The sequence below is a fragment of the Lissotriton helveticus genome, chromosome 7 (assembly GCF_964261635.1).
Source record: "Lissotriton helveticus chromosome 7, aLisHel1.1, whole genome shotgun sequence".
NCBI classification, from domain to species: domain Eukaryota; kingdom Metazoa; phylum Chordata; class Amphibia; order Caudata; family Salamandridae; genus Lissotriton; species Lissotriton helveticus.
The window spans coordinates 1,845,015,685-1,845,033,883 of record NC_136068.1 but is presented as its reverse complement, the minus strand read 5'-3'; the positions used below and the strand labels follow the sequence as shown (position 1 = coordinate 1,845,033,883).

At 46.5% G+C, this 18,199-nt stretch overlaps 1 protein-coding gene and 1 long non-coding RNA gene across 2 annotated transcripts in view; both read right to left on the bottom strand.

Moving 5' to 3' along the window:
- LOC144770827 (uncharacterized) overlaps window positions 1-4,160 on the bottom strand; it is a 184,519-nt gene extending 180,359 nt beyond the window's left edge. Inside the window, exon 1 of the mRNA XM_078655601.1 lies at window positions 3,101-4,160. Coding sequence (XP_078511727.1) covers window positions 3,101-3,812 — 712 coding nt within the window. The 5' untranslated portion in view covers window positions 3,813-4,160. The remainder of the gene's footprint in view (window positions 1-3,100) is intronic.
- An 8,148-nt stretch (window positions 4,161-12,308) lies between these two features.
- LOC144767760 (uncharacterized) lies at window positions 12,309-13,898 on the bottom strand. Its single transcript, XR_013598337.1, has 2 exons — window positions 13,689-13,898; window positions 12,309-12,647 (listed from the first exon to the last, which is right to left on the bottom strand). It is a non-coding gene; the product is annotated as an uncharacterized LOC144767760 (long non-coding RNA).
- Between the last annotated feature and the right edge of the window lie 4,301 nt (window positions 13,899-18,199).

The following is an 18,199-nucleotide window of genomic DNA, read 5'->3' as shown; positions in this document are numbered from 1 at the left end:
GACAGAGGGCCTGGGAGGGGGAGGGCTTAAGGGAGGTGCGATCTGAGAAGGCTAGGTTCTGAACAATCGAGAAGATTTCCTTTGATTGGTTCTCGGCTGTGAGGATCTTGGAGGAGAAATAGGCTGTTTTAGCAGCCAAGATAGCATTCTTATATTGGGCTAATAGAGTAGTGAAGTCAGCTCTTAGGATGGAACAATAGTTTCTCCTCCAGGCCCTCTCAGCACGGCGTACCGATAATTTGATGGTTTTAAGGTCATCGGTAAACCACAAATTGCCATCTTTCTCCCGCTTGGAAGTCAATCGCTTCAGAGGGGCAATGGACTCACTGGCTGAGGAGAGCCATTGTTCAATGATGTTAGCCTGAGCCAAGGTGGAAAGACCGTGTAAGGCGGGGTAGGAAGCACTTAAAAGAGCAGACAAGTTCGCCGGGTCAACTCTGCTCCACGAGCGGACCCAGACATTTTTAGGAAGAGAGACTGACTGAGAGAGCAGATAGCCTGGGGCCCTGATTAGCAGGGTCCCAGGCCAACTAAGTCGAAAACCAGCTAAACACAAGGCAAAAAATCAGGGGTAACCATAGTCAGGTATCCACCCTCCTACCGATTGACTGACTGACAGAGAGAGAGAGAGACTGATTGAGAGAGAGTGAGACTGACAGAGAGGAGACTGACTGACTGACAGAGCATGCCTGACTGACTTAGGTAGAGAGATACTGACTGACTGAGAGAGAGAGACTGACTGACTGAGAGAGACTGACTGACTGGTAGAGAGAGACTGACTGAGAGATAGAGACTAAGAGAGAGAGAGACTGACTGGCTGAGAGAGAGACTGACAGAGAGAGAGAGAGAGAGAGAGAGAGAGAGAGACTGACTGACAGAGAGAATGACTGACAGAGAGACGGAAAGACTGACAGTGAGAGACTGACAGACTGACAGAGAAAGGGAGACTGACAGAGAGAGAGAATGACTGACAGAGAGAGACTGACTGAGAGAGAGAGACTCACAGAGAGAGACTGACTGACACAGAGAGAGACTGACTGACAGAGAGACAGATTGATAGAGAGAGTCACTGACTGAGAGAGACTGACTGAGAGAGACTGGCTGACTGCAAGAGAGAGAGAGAATGACGGCCTGAGAGAGACTGACAGAGGGAGAGAGAGACTGTCTGGAAGACTGACTGACTGAGAGAGAGAGACTGAGAGAGAGACTGACTGAGAGAGGGACTGACAGAGAGAGAGAGAATGGCTGACTAAGAGAGAGACTGACAGAAAGAAAGACTGACTGACTAAGAGAGAGACTGACAGAGAGAGACTGACTGACTGAGAGAGACTGACTGAGAGAGAGACTGACTGAGAGAGAGAGACGGAGACACTGACAGAGAGAGAGAGACTGACCAACACAGAGAGAGAGGCTGACTGAGAGAGAGACTGACTGTGAGAGAGAGAGACTAAGAGAGAGAGAGCGACTGACAAAGAGAGACTGACAGAGAGAGAGAGACTGAGACCCTGACAGAGCGAGAGACAGACTGAGAGAGAGACTGACTGAGAGAGAGAGAGAGAGAGGGAGAGAGAGAATAAGAGAGAGAGAGAGAGAGAGACTGACAGATAGAGACTGACTGACAGAGAGAGAGACTGCCTGACAGAGAGAGAGACAGACTGAGAGAGAGACTGACAGAGAGAGAGACTAAGAGAGAGAGAGAGACTGACAAAGAGAGACTGACAGAGAGAGAGAGACTGAGACCCTGACAGAGCGAGAGACAGACTGAGAGAGAGACTGACTGAGAGAGAGTGAGAATAAGAGAGAGAGAGAGAGAGAGAGAGAGACTGACAGAGAGAGACTGACTGACAGAGAGAGAGACAGACTGAGAGAGAGACTGACAGAGATAGAATAAGAGAGAGACTGACAGAGAGAGACTGACTGACAGAGAGAGAGAGACTGACTAACAGAGAGAGAGACTGACAGGGAGAGAGACTGGCTGACACAGAGAGACTGACTGAGTGAGAGTAACTGACAGAGAGAGGCTGTCTGCTTGACTGACTGACTGAAAGGGAGAGACTGACTGACAGAAACAGAGAGACTGACTATGAGAGAGAGAGAGAGACTGAAAAACTGAGAGACTGACTGAGAGAGCGACTGACTGATTGACAGAATTGCTGGAAGAGGTGTGGCGCCGTGGCCAGGGCGACTGACGTTGGAATCTGGGGACCACGGTTCGATCCCCGGCTCCGGCGGCAGGTTAGCCCAGCACCATGTGACTCTGGGCAATAGCTCGCTTAATCTTCCCGACGGCCCCCAGCGCCTAGAGACCCTTACGGGTGATTGTGCGCTTTACAAATGTGGACTTTACTTTTACTTTACAGAGAGAGACTGACAGAAAGAGAGAGATAGAGAGACTGACAGAGAGAGAGACTGACTGAATGACAGACTGACTGACTGAGAGAGACTGTGTGACAGAGAGAGATAGACTGACTGACAGAGAGAGAGAGAGAGAGAGACTGTGATGGAATTGGGGTCACAGGGTGTATGAAGCTATGCAATGCCTCTTAAGATTGCTATTGTCTACTTATAAAAATGTATTATCAAAATGTGCTCTTTGTAGTTACATCTGCTTTTGAAATACTGCATTGTAGCTTTGTCTAATGTTTTAAAACGGAAACGAGAAGGAGCAGTGGATGTACACTTTGTCAAAACTGAACGATGAGTGGGCCCGATGTATATCATGACAGGAGTCTGCATCAGGAAACCCACCTAACATTGGGCAAACTTCCCTGGCGTACTGATGGCAGGGACCCTGTAACAAATGGACCTGCTGGCAGACTAAGCCCAACCTTTGACTCCACCATCCAGTGTTACTTATCACGGCTGTATTGGTGACAGTGGCGTAACAATAGCTCTGCATCCCCTGCAGTATGGCGGGTCGCTGGCCTGAGAGCTCTAGAATGGCACGGAGAATGTGGGGGCCCCCTCCATGTAGTTTGCAGGGGGGCCCCTCAAGTTTCGTTACGCCACTGTGTGCAGCTTTCGCCCCACCGACAAGAAACACAGCATGCATGCACCACAGCCCCTCCCGCGCACACAATATAGGAGGGGTGGCACTTACTGTATCCCGAGGTTCGCCCTGGATCTCTCGGTTTTCCCTCAGAGAGCTGTAGGTCCTCGGGCCCCCCTAGGAGATGCAGGTCAGGAGTGGGGTCCCGTCCCGTGGGGCCTCCTTTCTGCTCCCTGTTTCCGAATTCACGGGAAGATCTCACGAAGGGCGCAACCTTCTCCAAGTCCTTTGCTAAGTCTCTGAAGAGGTCCCCGGAGGCCCCCGGGAGGTGTCTCTGATCCTCACTTGAGTTGCGAAATATCAGGACAGAGTATTGTGCGTCCCACACGAGCGATGCCAGCGGCATCAAGAGGAGCAGGGCAGCCTTGCACATGTCACCGTCAGCCGCGGGGCGCTGTGACTGCAGATACCGGTCTGCTGCTGTGACCCTTGTAAGTACGGCCACGAGGCGCTGGACGGCCTCAGGCGGGTCACCCTGAATCTTGGTGTCTGCTCTCTGACCCGGTGTTAGATGGTCGGGGGTCTTCTCGGCTTCCACCGAGAGCTCTCCCAAGAGGGGCTCGACGGTCTCACTCGTCTCCTCCGCATCCGAGGGGTCACACACTCGCTGTTCTAAGACCATATTGCATGATGTCTGGACAGATCCCAGTGGACGGTTCATGGGCTCGTTTAGTGCTGCCATGAATACTTTGAGCGCTTCTATGAGACTCTTCGCAGCCACAGTCGCGTCATCCTGCCCCTCGGGGTCTTCTCCCAGGTCCATCTTATCGCCTCTCTGTCTTGTGGTGTCTTCCCTCTCCTACACGCGAGGGAGCGGGACGGACGCTTCAGCGCTGCACAAAACCTCTCTGTGTAACGCAACTGGTGCCCATGTAAAACATCCAATACCTTCGGGTTGAGTTCGCGTTATATAAAACTGCAATACAGAAAAAATGGATCACCGCATATAGAAGTAATGCACCAGGTGGCAGAAGCAGGCGCATGAATACACCTCCTACTTAGTAAGAAAGAACACGCGTATGGGTGTCGGCCCATGCAGCAAGTCAAGCAGGGAGCGGTGTGGGCGTGCTTACAACACTGGACAGGTTTGTAGAATGGGCCGCACCAGAGTGACGGGCGAGGGAGCGGCCGTGGCGTTCCACTGTGAAGGGAGCGGCCGTTCTCCACAGGTGCAAGAAGAGCAGGGACCCGGAGGACTGGAGCAGGACAGCGGAAAAGGGCAATCGGGTAGTGGAGCAGGCCATGGGCAGACCCTGTCAAACAAGCATTAGTGCATGTAATTGGCTTTGCCTGTGTGATATAACAAGCTGTATTTGGTTGTAAGTTGTAGCCTGGTGAGCAGTTGTGCAATGTAAGTTACTGAAACCAAAAACAGTTTGACTATGTTTACTGCATCTCCAGTTGATTGTAACTAACTATGGCTTTTGTATGTGGTGTGCATCTATGAATTACCCCTTTAAAATAAAGAATTGTAAAGAAGGGTGAGTGAGTTGAATAGAAGAAGAATCTTGGGAAATTAGCATATTCTTCTCTAGACCTACATTTCGTAGTACACATTTCCTACCCAACCTGTCAGTTCTCCCTGTAGCCAGCACACAGAAACCTATTAACGCAGTTGTCTTTAAAATTAATCAAGCATTAGCCCCAGTCTTGCTAGGGCCTGCCAACCTAAAATCAATGTACCTTTCCTAGCCACATATATCTTAGTATAAGTTTCCTTGCATAAACATTTTCCAGTTTCCATGAAGAAACCAAACATATCGATATCCTGATCCCCATATGGCTTGGGGAGCACATCTCGTTTTTGTAAAGGTTTCTGTGTACTCCACATTTACTCATAAATAGTATCAGATATGATTGTGATGGGTGCTCTAGAATCTGCCATCATATCTAATATGATAAAACCAATATAAACATCACAAATGTGTCCTTTTACCAGGGTAACTTCAACCGTATCTACATCAAGTGTCATCACAGGGTCGACAAGTTGGGGATGCCTGCTACGGAGCTCCACGCCTCCGAGTAGCCGGCTGTGACCCGTGATCCAAGGACCCGCCCCCAGGAATGGCGGAACGGACACGGACAGTGTCAGACACGAGGCTGAGCTAGAACTGCCGCGTTTTCTCTTTTCTTGCTGCACCGTCTCCCGCGGATGAATGCAGACAGATCCGGTGGGGGCGCCTTGACTGTTGAAGCGGATTGTAATGGATTTCCAGGGAGCTTCCGCGAGTGCAGCGTTCGTGTGACACGCTGCTGAGAGTGCTCGCTGTCTCTTCTGATTCAGCCCTTGCTGCACATTGCACTTTTGGAGCAGATTGTAATGGATTTCCAGGGAGCTTCCGCGAGTGCAGCGTTGGTGTGTCACGCTGCAGAGGGTGCTCGCTAACTCTTCTGATTCAGCCCCTGCCGCACTTTGCCTCGTTTTCTCTGCCGGTACTGCTGGTACTGCCGGTACTGCTGCTGTTCTATTTCACCTAAGCCTGTACTTTACTTTACTTTGGAAAAGCTGGAATTGAGGTGGATTGCCCGCCAGTAAAACAGGCAGGCTCAGCTGCTACTACTGCTATTATTGCCCCCAGACTGTCAGATGAATTCTAGTCCTGCGCGGGACTTGGGTGCACAGTGAGTAATATCTGATAAATACTTGTGGCTTAATTTGAACAACGCTTTTCACATCACCTTGTTCTACTCGTACTACTGCCTTCAGACCGGGGCATAAAATCAAAACTCTGCAGCAGGATTTCTTGGTTCACAGTGAGTAGGACTTAAATATATTTATTTCTAAGTGGCCTAATTCTCTTGGGCAAGGTACAGAAGCTCAGAAGCATAGGGGGAAGAGAGCAGGGGTTGCAGGTAAAAAAAGTTAAAAAGGGCTACAATGGGCAAACCACAGAAGGAGGGGGAAGAGCCCTCAAAACTGAATAAAACAGAATTGGCTGCTCGTCTGAATACAAAGACTCGCCTTGCCCTAGCCAGGAAAGCTGCTCAAAAAACAGCTAGAGATAAAGATAGAAATAAAGAGAAAAACAAAGAAGAAAATTCTGCGGAAGATACTCTTCCTGAATCTTCAGATGATGATGGGCTTCTTTCATCTTCCTCTTTAAATGTCACAGAGCCTAAGAAAATAGCCGCGGTCAAAACAGTCATCTTAAATGAATCTCTATCCCCCAAGTCGGCGTCACCGATGGCAATTTCTCCTCCTATAGTCTCAGAGATAGCATCTCCCGACTTAGTAGGGAAGAATATGAATGGATCTGGCAGTATGGGAAGCAAGGAAAGGAAGGATTTTCCTCTTTTCGCTAAAATATCTATCCCAAAATCGAACATCCATCAGGCTTCGATGGCTCCTGTCTCCCAGGAGGAGCCTGCTTCTATTGCGTCGTTTAAGGACACAGGTCCATCTGTTTCATCATTGACGCAGTCCCATGAACAGAGACCGGAGTCTTTACTCGTATCCCCAGAACAATCCTCGCAAACGGTGCCAGATGAGTTGATAGATGAGGGGACATCTGGCCAAATCTCCTCTCAAAATCTGAGTCGGCAAGAGGGTGCACAGGCACCAACAGAAGAGGAGGCCCAGCTGAGCATTAACAAGAGCCCAAGGGTTATGAACGTAGATCCTGAAGCGGATGAAACAAATCTATCTGGGACAGAAGTTAGATATCAAATGGATATCCGTGAGATGCTGAATCTGATTTTGGACGAAATACGCGAGATAAAGCATAACCAACAAGTAGAGATAGCTACTCTTCACTCCAGAATGGATACATTTGAGGAATCGATGTTGGCTTTTCCCAGTAGACTGCAGGAGGCGGAGACAAGGATCTCCGTCCTCGAAGACAAGGTGAACTTGGTTGTGGGTGAAGCTAGGGAGTCAGCAAAGAAGAAGGCCTCGCTAGAGCACAAACTTGAAGAACTTGAAAATCACTCGAGAAGATCGAATCTAAGAATAGTAGGCGTTCCGGAGGGAGTGGAAGGCTCCGATACTATCCAGTGGGTCTCCTCCTTTATTCATCAAGCAGTTCTTCCCGAGTTTGAGGGTGATTTGACAATTACAAGGGCTCATCGGGTCCCAGCACAACGTTTTGCAAATTCTCCATTTCCTAGAACGATACTCCTAAATTTTGCTGATTTTAGGATTAAGGAGAAGATTCTGTCCGAGGCCTATCAACAACAGCAGTTCTCTGTGTCAGAAACAATAAAATGCAGGATTTTTCCGGATATGATTGCGGTGGCTGCCAAAAGGCGCAAAGAGTTTGTTAAGATCTTACATTTATTTAAGGCCAATGGCGCCCAAGCATCGATTGCACAGCAATCAAAATTGAAGGTTTTGGTCAAAGGGAAGTTCTATATGTTTTCTGATATTGAAGATGCACAATCCCTCCTCAAAGAGATCTCTTCTGGTTCTAATGTTTGAAATGGAAAGAATGTTTTCTCTTATATGTCTGCCCGATCAAACAAAAATTAGAAAGAAGGGGGCGTTCCAGGGTTAACGGGTTACAACAGGGTGTAGCAAGAGGACACCCAAAGAAGAAAGAAGAGGAAGGAATGTGGGCAGCGTGGACGGGGAGGGGGGCTCCACATTCTGGGGGGGGGGTCAAGGGTGGGGGGGGTAAACGCAGTAAAAAGGAACAAGTGCAGTAGGTTTTGTAATTTAATTTTTATCAATGTTTGGTACGGAATATGTAAAAGAATTTACAAGCTTCTAGATGAAATATAATTCATGTGATATCCTGTCCATGAATGCGAACGGGTTGCTTAATAAGCAGAAGTATGGAGCTTTACTGAAATCGGTAATAACTCTTAATCCGCAGGTGGTCTTTTTTCAGGAGACGCATCTGAAAATAAATGCCCCGAAGTTGTTCTTGCCGAGATATTTCTCTCATGGGTTCTTCTCCTCAGCAGGGATTTGCCCAGAGGGGAGTTGCTATTTATTTTGCAAGGAATCTTCCTTGGGAAATCCTTCAGGTTCAAAGAGACTCTAGAGGTAGATGGCTTTGGGTTGCAGCGAAGCTGTTGGGAAAAATATTTAACTTTGTGAACTATTATGGCCCCATCCTCGATGATATCTCTGGCCTGTTGGAAATTAGTGAGGTTTTAAGGGGCACCCCAGGGCAAATCATATTAGGAGGAGATTTCAATTATATCCAGGATTTGAGGAGGGATACTTCTGACAAGAACAAAAAGCAATTAAAACCTAAGACAAAATGTGTGTTTGAAGCACTCCTGGCAGAATACCAATTGCGGGATTCCTGGCGTTTTTTGAATGTAGATAAGGAGGCCTATACATGCTATTCTAACAGGTTTCAATCAGCATCCAGAATAGAATTCTTTTTGACTTCTAGATCACTTCATATCTCTAGAACTTTGATAGGATGTAACCCTTTTTCGGATCATGGGAGGGTTGAAGTTGAGCTTATGTTAGGAGGAATTGAAGGGGAGCGCCCCAGGTGGCAGCTGGATCACACCCTTCTTCAGAACAAAGATTGGGTTTCAGGGTTCAAGGAATGGGTGACAGAATTTTTTTCAGTGAATAAAGATTCAGCTGAACCTTTTTCTGTATGGGGTGCATTCAAAGCAGCTGCCCGGGGGCAGATCATTGCGTTTTCCAGCAATAAGGCAAATGATCGCAAGCGAAAAATATCCGCTCTTCAGAGTGCTGCCGAGAGGGAATATGTTCTAAAACTTAATCAACAGCCGAATCAATGGGAACAGGCTAAAGCTCTATTAAGGGATTTTTTCACCCTAGAAGAGATAAATAGTTCAAAGGCCTTCCAGCAAAGGGTCTACGAAGAGAGTCAATTGGCGGGGAAGCTTCTGGCTAATTCTATTAGAAAGAAACAAGAGTCATCCATCATTATGAAAATTCGAGATCCTCGAGGTGGAGTAGAAACACAGAGTGAAGGAAGCGCGAAAATATTTCTGGATCACTATGAGAGAATTTACTCCACGGAATATCAGGTGGAGGAAACAATGATTCAGGAATATTTTGTTAACCTAGAAATTCCTAAAATCTCCGACTCCCGAAGTAATCAAATCGGGTGTGAAATAAGCTCCATCAAAATTCACGACAGCATAAAGGCAACATCGGGAGCAAAGGCTTCGGGACAGGACGGGTTCCTATCGAATTTTATATGGTGTTTACTAGGGAACTTGAAGAACCTCTGAAAAATGTATTTAATCACATTAAATTAGGTGGAAAAGTCCCTCCAGAATTCAAAGAATCCACAATTATTAGCTTCATCAAAAAGGATAAAAACCCAGAAGATGTGAATTCTTATAGACCGATCAGCTTACTGAACTCTGATTACAAGTTACTTATGAAAATCTGGGCGCAAAGATTTGTGTTAGCGGCTCAGGAGGTAATCCATCAAGATCAGACGGGTTTTATTGCGGGTCGGTATATGGCAGCTAATACAGAATTTCTGATACAGGCTTTAGATTATTTTAATATTAATTCGACTTCTGCATGTATTTTAATGATTGATGTAGAAAAGGCATTCGATCTAGTTAATTGGTCAGCGCTTTTTTTTTCTCTGGGCCATTTTGGATTCCCTGCTTCAATTATTCAAATGATAAATAATATCTATGAAGGGGCATCAGCCCAGATAATTATCAATGCTAAACAAGCTGGGAAGATTAAAATAAATCGGGAACTAGGCAAGGTTGCCCATTGTCCCCCTTGCTTTTTACTTTCTTTATAGAACCCTTAGTAACATGAATAAGGAACAATGTTACTACTTTACCCCCCATCGTCGGGATGTCTAAGTTAAAATTGTTCGCCGACGATATTATCCTCTATCTGGCTCCTGAAAAAGAAAATATCACACGTCTCATGAGGGAGCTCAAGGATTATGAAAAGTTTGGGGGGTATAAGGTTAATGAAAAAAAAACAGAAGTTCTTGTATTTAACACTAGTATAGATTTTCTTCCGATTTATCTTCAGCCTCAAGCAGTAACAAGCATTTACAATGCAATGGTTTCGCCTTTGGAAAATTTTGAGTTATTGGCATTGTATATGCCTAAATTTTGTTTATCTGTTTTTGTTTTTAAAACAGATAAGTAAATGGCATTGTCATTTACATTGCCCTTATTTTTTTTGCAGTTACTCTGCACTCCCTATGCACTCTGCACTCTTTATGCAGTCTGCATTCCCTATGCACTCTGCACTTCCTATGCACTCTGTACTCCCTATGCAGCACTCTGTATGCACTCTGTACTCTCTATGTACTCTGCACTTTCCACTTCCTATGCACTCCCTATGCACTGTGCACTCCCTATGCAGCACTCTGTATGCACTCTGCACTTCCTATGCACTCATTATGCACTTTCTATGCACTCTGCACTCCCTATGCAGGACTTTGTACTCTATGCACTCTCTGTGCACTGTCTATGCACTCTGCACTGCCTATGCACTTTCTATGTTTTCTGTATTTCGCACTCTCTCTGCACTCCCTATGCACTCTGCACTTTGTATGCATTCTGCATGATCTATGCACTCTATGCACTTTTTTTGCAGTCACTATGCACTCTGAACTCCCTATGCAGTCTGCATTCCCTATGCACTGCACTCTGCACTCCCTATGCACTCTGCACTCCTTATGCACTCTGTACTCCCTATGCAGCACTCTGTACTCCCTATGCAGCACTCTGTACTCGCTATGTATTCTGCAGTTTCCACTTCTTATGCACTCCCTATGCACTGTGCACTCCCTATGCAGCACTCTGTATGCACTCTGCACTTCCTATGCATTCTGCACTCATCATGCACTCTCTATGCACAGTGCACTTCCTATGCACTCCCTATGTCCCTATGCAGCACTTTGTACTCTCTATGCACTCTGCACTGTCTATGCACTGTTTATGCACGCCTTATGCACTCTATGTACTTTTTTTTCTGTACTCCGCACTCCCTATGCACTCTGCACGTATTATGCACTCCCTATGCACTGTGCACTCTCTCTGCATTCCCTATGCACTCTGTACTCCCTATGCACTCTCTCTGCACTCCCTATGCACTCTGCACTTTGTATGCATTCTGCATCACCTATGCACTTGCTATGCACTTAATTTGGAGTCACTCTGCACTCTACACTCCCTATGCACTCTCTATGCAGTCTGTATTCCCTATGCACTTCCTATGCACTCTGCATTTCCTATGCACTCTGTACTCCCTCTGCAGCACTCTGTACTCTCCACTCCCTATGCAGCACTCTGTATGCACTCTGCACTTCCTATGCACTCTGCACTCCCTATGCACTGTACACTCTCTGCATTCCCTATGGACTCTGTACTCCCTATGCACTTTGCACTCTCTCTTCCCTTCCTATGTACTTTGCACGCATTCTGCATTACCTATGCACTCTGCAATCTCTATGCAGTCTGCATTCTCTATGCACTCTGCACTCCCTATGCACTCTGCACTCCCTATGCAGCACTCTGTACTCTGAACTTTCCACGTCCTATGCACTCCCTATGCAGTGCACTCCCTATACAGTACTCTGTATGCACTCTGCACTCCCTATGCACTCTCTATGCACTCTGCACTCCCTATGCACTCTGTATGCACTGTGCAGGGTCTATGCACTCTGCACTTTGTAAGTTTTCTGTACTCCGCCCTCTCTCTGCACTTTGTATGCATTCTGCATTACCTATGCACTCTGCACTCTCTATGCACTTTATTTTTTGCAGTCACTCTGCATTCCCTAGGCACTCTGCACTCCCTATGCACTCTGCATTTATTATGCACTCTCTCTGCATTCTCTATGCACTCTGTACTCCATATGCACTGTCTATGCACTCTGCATTACCTATGCACTCTTTAGGCACTGTCTATACATCCTGCACTCTCTATGCACTCTACACTCCCTATGCACTTTGCATTTTTAATGCACTCTGCACTTCCTATGCACTCCTTCTGGACTTTGCATTCCCTATGTACTCTGCACTGCCTATGCACTCCCTATGCACTCGTCATGCTCTATGCACTCCTTACTCTGTACTCCATTTGTTAAAGTTTGAGCTTTTGATAAATGGTGTTTTGTATTTTCTTTCAATTATGTGTAAAACGTTGATGTGTTTTACTTTACACATAAATCTGCAGTGCATTTGTAATGCAATTATTTGCAGATGCACTTTGTATTACAATACAAGTTATTTGATAAAGCATGTTAGCATTTTGTTTAGAGATGTAATATATATGATAGCACAGTAATATATATGTATGTACTTTGTTTATAAGAATGAAAGGACATGAAAAAAAGTTTATCATTTTTTATTAAAGTATATATATTGACTTTTTATTACTTTTTATTAACGCAAAGTTTTGTGCAGTATTTTTTTAGGAAAGTATTTTGATGATGTATCCATTCTGGAAAATCACATTTACTGTTTTTGGTAGGTGTTCTATTAATGCTTCTTCCAAGTCATCAATGTCGGCTGGTATATTGAAGTAGTCCATTATAACTGTATTGTTTATGTCAGCGTTTTGACAGTTTTCAGCATTTTCTATTTGTATAGCAATAGTACAATGTTCTTGATTTGTTTTTTCTATTGCATATATTGTTAACGTAATTTCTTCTTGTGGTGGTTGTATTTTCTGTGGAGAAAAAAGAAATGAGTTAGTTGCTGTTTTTTTGTTTTTTATTGTTTTTGTTGCCCTAAAGATAAAAAAAGTTTTTATATTTTGGTGCAAATGAAGTTAATACATGGTGAAGGTAATAGAAGATAGCATTTATGAGAGTATATAGTAGTGCATAGGGAGTGCAGAGTGCATAGGGAGTGTAGAGTGCCTAAAGAGTGCAGAGTGCCTAAAGAGTGCAGAGTGCATAAAGAGTGCAGAGTGCATAAAGAGTGCAGAGTGCATATAGAGTGCAGAGTGCATATAGAGTGCAGAGTGCTTAAAGAGTGCAGAGTGCATAAAGAGTGCAGAGTGCATAGGGAGTGCAGAGTGCATAGGGAGTGCAGAGTGCATAGGGAGTGCAGAGTGCATAGGGAGTGCAGAGTGCATAGGGAGTGCAGAGTGCATAAAGAGTGCAGAGTGCATAAAGAGTGCAGAGTGCATAAAGAGTGCAGAGTGCATAGGGAGTGCAGAGTGCATAGGGAGTGCAGAGTGCATAGGGAGTGCAGAGTGCATAGAGAGTGCAGAGTGCATAGGAAGTGCAGAGTGCATAAAGAGTGCAGAGTGCATAAAGAGTGCAGAGTGCATAAAGAGTGCAGAGTGCATAAAGAGTGCAGAGCATAAAGAGTGCATAAAGAGTGCAGAGTGCATAAAGAGTGCAGAGTGCATAAAGAGTGCAGAGTGCATAAAGAGTGCAGAGTGCATAGGGAGTGCAGAGTGCATAGGGAGTGCAGAGTGCATAGGGAGTGTAGAGTACATAGGGAGTGTAGAGTGCATAGGGAGTGTAGAGTGCATAGGGAGTGCAGAGTGCATAGGGAGTGCAGAGTGCATAGGGAGTGCAGAGTGCATAGGGAGTGCATAGGGAGTAGAAATTGATCATAGAGCTATAGTTGTATATAGTAATGAGTAAGTAGCAAAATTAGTAGTAGTGTGTTATTAGAGTTTCAGAAAGTTAGAAAAACTTTATTATAGATGTAGTAGCAAATGAAGGTATAATATTGTATAAATAGTTTTACTTACTTGAAATTGCGTATTCCGTGTTGTATTTAACATTTTATTATTCTGAAATTCGTGCACTGATAAGTGAGTTATTTTGACGTAGGAGCCGATTTGTATTTGGAAATCTGCGGCATCTCTCCAAAGTGTTATTTTGATTGAGTCAGTTGTATCGTTTACTGTAATTGATTTAAGTTTTGTTTCCTGCCCAGCAACCAAAATATTTTTTGTTTCTTCTTCCTGTAAGACAAATCGAAATATTTAGTGTGGTGTGACAGAGTGTGGGAGCGACAGAGTGTGGGAGCGACAGAGGGTGGGAGCGACAAGAGTGTGGGAGCGACAGAGTGTGGGAGAGCGACAGAGTGGGGGAGGGACAGAGTGGGGGAGGGACAGAGTGGGAGTGTGGGAGCGACAGAGTGGGAGTGTACGAGCAACCGAGTGTGGGAGCGACAGTGTGTGGGAGTGTCAGAGTGGGAGTGTGAGAGCGACAGAGTGTGGGAGCAACAGAATGACAGAGGGTGGGAGTGTAGTAGCGACACTGTCGCTCCCACACTCTGTCGCTTTCACACTCCCAGTCTGTTTTTCCCACACTCTGTCGCTCCCACACTCTCACAGTTTGTTGCTCCCACACTGTGGGAGTGACAGAGTGTGGGAGTGTAGTAGCGACACTGTTGCTCCCACAGTCTGTCGCTCCCACAGTCCCAGAGTGGGAGTGTGGGAGCGACAGAGTGTGGGAGTGACAGAGTGTGGGAGTGTAGTAGCGACACTGTCGCTCCCACACTCTGACGCTCCCGCACTATGTCACTCCCACACTGGGAGCGACAGTGTGGGAGCGACAGTGTCGCTACTATATTTCCACACTTTGTTGCTCCTGCACTCTGTCGCTCCCACAGTGTTGGAGCGACACAGAGTGTGGGAGCGACAGAGTGTGGGAGCAACAGACTGGGAGTGTGGGAGCAACAGAGTGTGGGAGCAATAGTGGCGCTATTACACTCCCACACTCTGTCACTCTATTGCTCCCACTCTGTCGCTCCCAGACTGTGGGAGCAACAGACTGTGTGAGTGTGGAAGTGACAGAGTGTGGGAGCGACAAAGTGACAGTGTGGGAGTGTAGTAGCAACACTGTTGCTCCCACACTCTGTTGCTCCCACACTCGATCGCTCCCACACTGTGGGAGCGACAGTGTTGCTACTACACTCCCACACTCTGTCACTTTGTCGCTCTCATACTCTGTCGCTCCCACACTCTGTCATTTCCACACTCGCAGTCTGTTGCTCCCACACTCTGGGAGCGACAGAGTGTGGGAGCAATAGAGTGACAGAGTGTGGGAGTGTAGTAGCGACACTGTGTGTGAGTGAGAGTGCGGGAGCGGCAGAGTGTGGGAGCGAGTGTCGCTACTACACTCCTACACTCTGTTGCTCCCAGAGTGTGGGAGCAACAGACTGTGGGAGCAACAGACTGGGAGTGTGGGAGTGACAGTGTGGGAGCAAGTGTCGCTACTACACTCCCACACTCAGTTGCTCCCAGAGTGTGGGAGCGACAGACTGTGGGAGTGTGGGAGCAACAGACTGGGAGTGTGGGAGCGACAGTGTGGGAGCAAGTGTCGCTACTACACTCCCACACTCTGTCACTCCCACACTCTGTCGCTTTCACACTCCCAGTCTGTTGTTTCCACACTCCCACAGTCTGTCGCTCCCCCAGTCTGTTGCTCCCACACTCTGGGAGCGACAGAGTGTGGGAGCAATAGAGTGACAGAGTGTGGAAGTGTAGTAGCAACACTATCGCTCCCACAGTGTGTGAGTGATAGAGCGAAAGTGTCGCTACTACACTCCCACACTCTGTTGCTCCCAGAGTGTGGGAGCGACAGACTGTGGGAGCAACAGACTGTGGGAGTGTGGGAGCAACAGACTGGTAGTGTGGGAGCGACAGTGTGGGAGCAAGTGTCGCTACTACACTCCCACACTCCGTTGCTTTCACACTCCCAGTCTGTTGTTTCCACACTCCCACAGTCTGTCGCTCCCACACTCTCAGTTTGTTGCTTCCACACTGTGGGAGCGACAGAGTGCGGGGGCGGCAGAGTGTGGGAGCGAAAGTGCCGCTACTACACTCCCACACTCTGTTGCTCCCAGAGTGTGGGAGCGACAGACTGTGGGAGTGTGGGAGCAAATGCCTCACATAAGCAACACCATTGCAGTTTGCAGATTTTTCACCTGCACTCACTTTCTTATTAACACTTGTCAACGTATAGCCTCTATACATGCCCTCTTAAACATGCAGTATTTGCACTTGATCTCTTTGTACTTGCTTTCTCTGCAAAACACTTTCTCTGCAAAACACCATCTCTGCACACACCCTCTTCACTCATGCATTCTCTTCACTTGCCCTTTACACATGGACCTGTGCAGAAGCAATCAGGTAAGCAGCATTTCATTTTCTTTACAAATGTGCTTTTAGTTTGTAAGTTTACCTGTCGGGCAGCCTGTTATGTTATTTTTGTGGGGGGGGGGGGGCTGGGGGGGGGGTGACATTTCTTTGAATCGGTTTTTTAAATTGCTTTTTTGACGAAAGTGCTCTTGATGTTACGTTCTGGGTGGGGCGCGTTCTCCGGTAAGCTGTTCCACGACGCGATCAGGTAAGCAGCATTTTAGTTGTAAATGTCTTTTCACTTTGTAAGTTTACGTATTTTCCCGTTTTAGCTCTTACTGTATTTTTCTGTTTCCTTTGTAGGTTCGGCGGTGTCATGTGAGCTGTTGCAATCAGGTAAGGAGCATTTTGAAAGAGAGCAGAAGAGAGGTGGAAAGGGAGAGAGTGGGAGAGAGCGGAAAGGGAGTGAGTGAGAAGGAAGGATGTAGGGCAAGAAAGAGAGAGGGTAGAAGGGAGAGAGGGTGCAGATATTAGTGTAGTAATGTAGACAGAAAGAGGAAAAAAATGCGTGAAAAAGTTGACAGTGGCTCAGGAAAGCAACACCATTGGAGTTTGCAGATTTGTTCTCATCACATAAGGAACGCCATTGGAGTGTGCAGATTTGTTGTCACCTGCACTCACTTTCTCATCATAAGCACTGGTCAACTTATAGCCTCTACACATGCCCTTTCAAACATGCACTATTTGCACTTGATCTCTCTGTACTTGCCCTGTTCGGAAAACACCCTCTCTGCACACGCCCTCTTTACTCATGCCTTCTCTTCACTTGCCCTTAGAGGCTGTGTGCAGTGATAGCGCATGTTGAGAGGGCATATGCAAAGAGGAGAGGACAGGATACAGAGGTAGAGAGTGGGAAAGGGAGGGAGTGAGAAGGAAGGATGTAGGGCAAGAAAGAGAGGATAGAAGGGAGAGAGACAAAGGTATTAGTATCGTAATGTAGACAGAAAAAAGGAAATAAAAGTTGTGTACAAGTTGACAGTGCCTCACGTAAGCAACACCATTGCAGTTTGCAGATTTTTCACCTGCACTCACTTTCTTATTATTAACACTTGGCAACGTATAGCCTCTATACATGCCCTCTTAAACATGCAGTATTTGCACTTGATTTCTTTGTACTTGCTTTCTCTGCAAAACACTTTCTCTGCACACACCCTCTTTACTCATGCATTCTCTTCACTTGCCCTTTACACATGGACCTGTGCAGAAGCAATCAGGTAAGGAACATTTTGTTTACAAATGTGCTTTCACTTTGTAAGTTTACCTGTCGGGCATGAGGGAAAATAGGAAAGTGTGAGAATGGCAGAAAGGAGAGTGCAGCAGGTAAGAGAGGAAGGGCGGAAAGGAGAAGGAGGGCTAGAGGAGGAGGAGAGAGATGGAGGACAAGAAGGTGAAAGATGGAAAGGGAGGGCAGTAGAGACTAAAAAGGCAGAAGAGAGATAACAGAAGAGAGAAGGGCAGAGGTAATAGAGTGAGAAGGCAGAAGAGATAGGGAGGGCAGGAAAGAATAGAGCAGGAAGGAGGGCAGAAGCGAGAGAGTGTTGAAAGAAAAGATAAGGAGTGCGGGATAGAAAGTGAGTAGAAAATGTGGATGTAGATGGAGTGAAAGGCAGGAGTGTGAGAGATGTAGAGGGAGGGCGAAAGGAAGAGACATTGAAACCAAGGAGAGAGAAATAAAAGATTGAGGAAGAGGTCAAAATGAAGAGAGTGCAGGATAGCAGGAGTGTGAGAGATGTAGAGGAAGGGCAAAAGCAAGAGAGATTGAAACAGTAAGGAGAGATAACAAGAGAGAGATGGAGGATAAGAAGGTGAAAGATCATAAGAGAGGTGGAAAGGGAGGGCGGAAGAAGAGATATAGATGGCAGAAGAGAGAGCAAGAGGGAGGGCAGAGGAAATAGTGCGAGAGAAGGCCTAAGAAGAACAAAAAAGAAGGAGCAGTAAAGCGGGCAGGAGCAAGAGAGAGTGAAAAAATAGGTAAGCAGTGCAGGATAGAGAGTGATGAGAATATGGGGGATAGATGGAGAGTGAAGGCAAGAAAGAGAAGAAAGTAGAAAGGCTAAAGGAGAGAGGAGAGCCTGAGAGAGAGTGAAGATAGGAGAGACAGAGGGATGAGG